The 6,720-nt window shown below is 42.1% G+C and overlaps 1 protein-coding gene across 1 annotated transcript; it reads right to left on the bottom strand.

Moving 5' to 3' along the window:
* Window positions 1-4,651: 4,651 nt before the first annotated feature.
* On the bottom strand, window positions 4,652-6,102 carry LOC116246816 (TMV resistance protein N-like). The gene is made up of 4 exons (XM_031618689.1): window positions 5,738-6,102; window positions 5,163-5,382; window positions 4,957-5,097; window positions 4,652-4,843 (listed from the first exon to the last, which is right to left on the bottom strand). The coding sequence occupies exons 1-4, from the start codon at window positions 6,100-6,102 to the stop codon at window positions 4,652-4,654; spliced, it is 918 nt and encodes a 305-aa protein (XP_031474549.1).
* Between the last annotated feature and the right edge of the window lie 618 nt (window positions 6,103-6,720).

The following is a 6,720-nucleotide window of genomic DNA, read 5'->3' as shown; positions in this document are numbered from 1 at the left end:
GCCCAAGAGGGGAGAATTAGGGACTAGAGAATTTTGGAGCTAAAATTCGAAATTCGAATTCAATATTTAAATTCAAGAGGGAAAACTTTTTAGAGCCAAAATTCGAAATTCAAATTCAAGATTTGAATTCAAGAGGGAATAGTTTTAGAGCTGAAATTTGAAATTCGAATTCATGATTTAAATCCAAGAGGAAGGAATTTTGGAGCCAAAATTCAAAATTTGAATTCGGCTTTGGAATTTGAGTTTGGAATTTCTCGATTTGGATCTAAACTTGGATTTTGGATTTAAACTTGGATTTAAAATTTATTTTAAAAATAATAGACCAAAAATTTTAATAGCCCCCCTTTTTTTGAAAAATTTGGGGTGATTACACTTCCTCCCTTTTGAAAGAAGAGGAGAGGAGGAAGACAACGATGGGACCCGGGTCCTAAAGCTAAGACTCAAGAAGAACGGGTCCGGACCCAGTCCAGAATCCCCACAAAAACCCACGCGCTTGAAGCATTACAAAATTGGCGGACCAAACCGCTTTACAAACCCGGACCCGTGTCCGGTTATTCTCCCTACGAAGTGTCGACACCTTGCTCGGCATGTCGCGACTCACCGGGCCAACGAATCTCGTGAAATCGACTCGATTGGCCATCGCGTGTCCCGCTTGTAATCGCGTCCTGCCTTACCGCTGGTCGTGTCCCGCCGAGGTCTCTTAACGGTGTCCCGCCTGAGTCTCTCAGGTCAAGTCGCTCTCTGCTCGGAGTGTCCCGATGGACAGGGGATCGAATCCCGTAAAGGGGACGCGTTGGCCACGACCCTTGTGCGTCCTCGTGTCCCAGGTGGCACACGATGGCGTGGGCGCTTGCCCACGCCAGCCCAAGATAGCTCCATACAGTAGAGGAGCTAGCCCATGCCACAATTGGGTCGCGTCCCACCACTTTCCTTTGCCTCCAGCCCATTTTCCCTTGTTATGCTCCATCCTCCACGCGTGGTTAGTGCCTCCGTTTATCGTGGAAAATTCTGCAAGCATTTGGTTCAGAGATTTTCTCTTCAAGACTTCAACCAAGAGTTCCAAGCCAACACCGGAATCGCTGGTGGCAGGGTAAATGTCCGAGAGTCTGGCGTTTAATCTAATCTCTCTGCTTCGGCGCAACTCTTCGTTTCCATCTCCTCCGTCTGCTGCTCCTGCCTTCTGCTATGCTTATTTGTTTCTTTTCTTAACTATTTGTAGAAACTTAAGAAGAAGCGGTGAATCTGATAGCACCTAACCTATTGGATTTTTCTTGTAGTGAATCTCAATTTTCAAATTTGTCTAATTTATGAAGGATTTTTGTTTGGCGATCTGAATCGCGCTTGACGAATAATGAGATCAATGCTTCGCCAAACATCCCTCAATGTTTGTTTATTTTTGCATTAGTATCTTCAAATATTTGCTTTGTTCTATATCCGAGTGTCACTTAGTATGTGAAAATCTATGAATGGGTGCCCCCTCCAGAAAACTTTTCTGGCTCTGCCACTACCTTTAATACACATTTCTTTACAAAAAACGTGACAATCTAATAAAACTTAGGCACCCTGCACACTATCACCACCAGCTCCATCTTTCAGGAGCCCGACATCTATAGGAGAGGAGCTTCATCTACGACAGGAGCTTCAACTGCGACATATGGGATGGGCATTGCAGGGTCACAATCTACAGCAGCCAGAAGTGCAACTTCAATGCCCACGTTTTTATATGTGTGCTTACATGCCTCAGACGGAATGCAGCTGCACCCATGGGCACCCCCTCAACCTCCGGCTCGCCCCTCGTAGTCCGAAAACCTTCTGTAACGCTTGGCTTTCTCCCCAGCAGCTATTCTATGGACGAGATAGATCCTCGTCTGCTGGGGAGATAGCTGCTGGGGAGATTAGGCCTCTGCAAGGAGATAGCAGCTAGGGAGAGTTTTGCTGGTCTGCACAAGTTCATGGTTATCTCCTTGCAGACCCTAAACCTGTGCAGACCAACAGAACTCTCCCCAGCAGCTATCTCCTTGCAGAGGCCTGATCTCCCCAGCAGCTATCTCCTTGCAGAGGCCTGATCTCCCCAGCAGCTATCTCCATGCAGAGGCCTGATCTCCCCAGTAGCTATCTCCCTAGCAGCTATTCTGTGGATGAGATGGATCCTCGTCTTTTGGGGAGATAGCTACTAGGGAGATCAGGCATTGCAAGGAGATAGCTGCTGGGAAGAGTTCTGCTGGTCTGCACAAGTTCAGGGTTATCTCCTTGCATACCCTAAACTTGTGCAGACCACCAGAACTCTCCCAGCAGCTATCTCCTTGCAGAAGCCTGATCTTCCTAGCAGCTATCACCCCAGCAGCCATTCTGTGCACGAGATGGATCCTCGTCTGCTAGGGAGATCAGGCCTCTACAAGGAGATAGCTACTGTGGAGAGTTCTGCTGGTCTGCACAAGTTTAAGGTTATTTCCTTGCAGACCCTGAACTTGTGCAGACCAACAAAACTCTCCCCAGCAGCTATCTCCTTGCAGAGGCCTGATCTCCCCAGCAGCTATCTCCCTAGCAGCTATTCTAGAATAGCTGCTAGGGAGATAGCTGCTGGGGAGATCAGGCCTCTGCAAGGAGATAACTGCTGGGGAGGGTTCTGCTGGCCTGCACAAGTTCAAGGTTATATCCTTGCAGACCCTGAACTTGTGTGCAGACCAACAGAACTCTCCCCAGCAGCTATCTCCTTGCAGAGGCCTGATCTCCCTAGCAGCTATCTCCCCAGCAGCTATTCTGTGGACGAGATGGATCCTCGTCTGCTGGGGAGCCTGATCTCCATAGCAGCTATTCTGTGGACGAGATGGATCCTCGTCTGCTAGGGAGATAGCTGTTGGGGAGACTAGACCTCTACAAGGAGATAGCTGGTGGGGAGAGTTCTGCTGGTCTGCACAAGTTGAGGGTTATCTCCTTGTAGAGGCCTTGATGCTTGTGTTCTAGCTACAATCTTCAAAAAAATGGTAAAGAAGCAATACTTAAATTCTTCTATGTAGAATAAAGGACAAAAGTATCTTTTTTCATGGTTTTCCGTAGTTTTCTTGTAGTAAATTTAATTTCCAATTATCCTTGGGGCTGTAATTCTAAACACAAGCGTAGATTTCTAATATCTTGCTATTATTCACTTTTACTAACAATTACAAAGAGAGAGCCTTTACCGCTTTAATAAATTGACAATGATTGACAATTAAGTTATTGGCATCAAGGTCATTTTCTTTCTTCTATAAAGTAGAGTAAAAAAAATGGGAAAATGCTTGAGTTGCTTATCCCGGAATTGTGCTTAAATGTTTATGCCATTCTAATGCAAAATTTTAGGTTTCCATTGGGAAGTAATCAAATTTCAACAAAAGTTTGGTTTCTTCTTATGCTGCTGTCCGCAAAAATGAAATATGATCAATAAAATGATATACTGTAAGCCCTAACCTTCATTATTTTGATTGATGGTTTGGTCAACAAAAGGAAGGCGGCCTACCATCCATCAAGTGGTTTGCAGGAATAAGCTTATAAATGAAAAACAACAAAAAAGTGGAGTTCTAAATGAAATTTTCCCCTTTATTGTTGTTTAGTACACTTGCAAATACAAAATGCTCCCACGCAGTTATTACCAACATGCAACACTTTTATATGTTGGCAAAGGTGAAGCTTAAATACAAATAATTATTTTAAAAGTAAATTTCATGTTTTTCTTAATTTTTTCTGCTCATGATTTTCATTTGACTTGGGGTCGTTAGCCTTAGAAGATAAAACCTAGTGATATTTCAGTCTGTTTCTTTTGTATTTGGCTAAACAACAAAATTGTTATTGTGTAAATTGGAGAGAAAGTAAGAGTGAAGTGCTCTTTCAAACCCTCATTACTCAATCGTAAGTTCAGAGAAGGTAAAGCAAGCACTTTGGTAGGGATTTATTGTAAAAATTAAAAACGTAAATAGAGTTTTGAAAACAAAATAATTTCTTATGCACATGTCTTGCATATTTCTTTTATATGTTAAGCATTTTACTTAATTATGTACCCATTGGTTTACTTTCCAGCACATCCATGCTTATTGCTTGTTAGGAAAGATAATTAAATTGTTAGCAAAGGTAATTGGGTCTTCATAGTATGGATAGTTTTTTCAAAAAACAGAAAAAAAGAATGAAGGAAAGCTGGTACGCAAGATGCAATACAACGGTTCAAATCATAATTTATTGAGTGGTCGAAAAGAAGAAGCTTACATACCATCTGTTTTCGCAAAGTCTTTACTACTTTGGGATTGTTCCACAGCAGGCTACATGATTTCTTTTCTTTTTCTTTATCTTCAACAACTTTCCTTCCCGCATCTCTTATTTGGTCATGCATTTCAAAACACCACCTCCCAATCTTGGGCCCCAAAGGACTATAGTCTACTTCGCATTTATTAATTAATTTTGATGAGAGACTTATGCCTTAGAACATTACTTGCATGCTCTGGGTGAAAACGACATTCTTCCCAAAAGTGCTTCGCATCATCCACTTCGAATGGGATGTCCCGATGTTTACCTCCCATTCCCTACTCATACGCTTACCAACAAAAAAACAAGCTATATCTAAGAACACCTGCTTATCATTTTCATTGAGGCTATCACAACTCAATTTCAGCCTCTCAAAAATTTCTTAGTGCTGGCTTTCCTTCAACCGTTTCAACATACCTGTCCATTCTTTTTCAGTCTTCAAGTCAAAGAACTGCGACCCAAAGACTTCCAGTGCTAATGGCAGCCCATTAATGCTTGACACTGCTTCACTACACATCTTGACATATTCCTCACTTGGCGGTTTTTCACTCCGAAAGGCATGGTAGCAGAACAACTTCATGGAATCATAATGGCTTAATCCTTCACTCTAAGATTAGTCAAGGGTTTTGTATCTCTTGTTGTGATTACAATCCTGCTTCCCTCTCTAAACCAATCTCGGCTGCCAACCAATGCACGAAGCTGATCCTTGCTATCGACGCCATCAAGAATGAAAAGAACTTTCTTCGTGCCGATTTTATTTTTGATGAGTTGAGTTCCCTTGCTCTCATCTGTAATAGTTTCATCAGATTGGAATATGTCCTTAAGCAACTGTTGTTGAAGTGACAAAATCCCCTTAGATAGGGATGCTTCCCGGACATTAGAAAGAAAGCTACAAGCTTCAAGTTCAAAAGAAAATTTATTGTGGACAGCTTTGACAAGGTGGTCTTTCCGATGCCGCCCATTCCATGGATGCCGATCATCCGAACTTCATTAGCCTTCACATCCAAGACCATCCTAAGTTTCTCGAGGTGGGATTCACCCACATGTAGATGATGTGGGTTCACTTCAGTTAGAATCTTCTTCACAATAATTTGTAGAAGCTTCCCCTCGTACCTGCAAAGGAGCAAAGATGAAATTAAAGAAACCAGCATGATGGAAAAAGGTATATATAGCTTAAAAGGAATTTTTACATCACAAGGAAGTCAGCCTAACGAAACTATTGTATTATTAACATCTTCTACAGCATAGAAAAAGTTGGCCCATTCACTTAAGTCGGTTGAAGAAATTCATTTATCAAATTTGTCCTTTTCTCTTTTGTAATAAAAAGGGAACTATTTTGTACTAGTTTAACAAGGAAGCCAAAACTGGTTAATCATCAACAAAATATCCATAAGAAAAGAAAAAGAGAGAGATCATGAAAGCATAATCAAATGTTTAAAGTGGGAGAGAAAATTACTATCAAACATACCCATTAGTGTCCTTGAGAGTGAAACCAGAGATATTTCCTACTTTTGTTAATGCTTCCCTCCACGTTATCACCTCTTCCTGCCTCACCGTCCGCTTGGATTCATGCTTCTTAAATGCTGAAGCAAACTCACCGCTCTGACTCTTAACATCAGAGGGATCCACATCAAAGAACACAGGGATCACCCTTTTGTTGCACTCCACTACTTTGGCGAGCTTTCTTAAACACCACTTTGAATCAGCATAACCCTTGGAGAAGATGGGATTACAGATCTTAGATTTTTCAATGTATCCAAGCAGCTCCCCAATCGTCTCACCCTTTTTCAAGCCATCACTGTCTCTCAAGGTCACGCAGCCGAAAGCCCTCATATAGATGGTCCGTGAATCTCATCTGAGTGTCTTCACCTCTAAAGCTGAGGAAAACATCAAATTCAGAGCCCACCATGGTCGTTGGGGAGGATAAGGAAGGTGTTGATGGCTTTGGCTCCTCTCGCACTACGTTTTCCACATAAATGTCAAATCATTCTGAGGGCTAATAACTGTATCTGATGTCGTCTTGGCCTTGAAGGAAACTCTTACTTCGCGAAAGATAACAGTTAGCAGGATCAGCAACATAACCAATCCTGGAATCACCATCATTTTCACCTCCCGCAGGTAGGAAAACTATACTTTCCTTGGCCTTTGAGTTTGAGGCACTTTGTCCACTGAGTGCTTTCCTCTTTGGAGGAAATTAGCCAGCTACGGGATGTAGATTTCTCCGAAGGAAGTGATGAAGCCGCCTTCCTCACCAGACCACGGACTTTATGATCGATTCCACTTTTTGTAAAATGCACTTCAATTTGGTAAAGGATATTTTATTTGAAATTTTCAATTTAGTATTAAAAAAAAAGCGATCAAAGGAAAGAACCGAGAAGCTTCCGATGCCCTTGTTAAAGTAAAAAAATGAGAAATTTAGAGAAACTTTGTGGGGCTGAACTGCCCACACCT

The sequence above is a fragment of the Nymphaea colorata genome, chromosome 2 (genome assembly GCF_008831285.2).
Source record: "Nymphaea colorata isolate Beijing-Zhang1983 chromosome 2, ASM883128v2, whole genome shotgun sequence".
NCBI lineage: Eukaryota > Viridiplantae > Streptophyta > Magnoliopsida > Nymphaeales > Nymphaeaceae > Nymphaea > Nymphaea colorata.
Note: the sequence above shows the minus strand (reverse complement) of the source record. Positions and strands in the feature narration are given on the sequence as shown.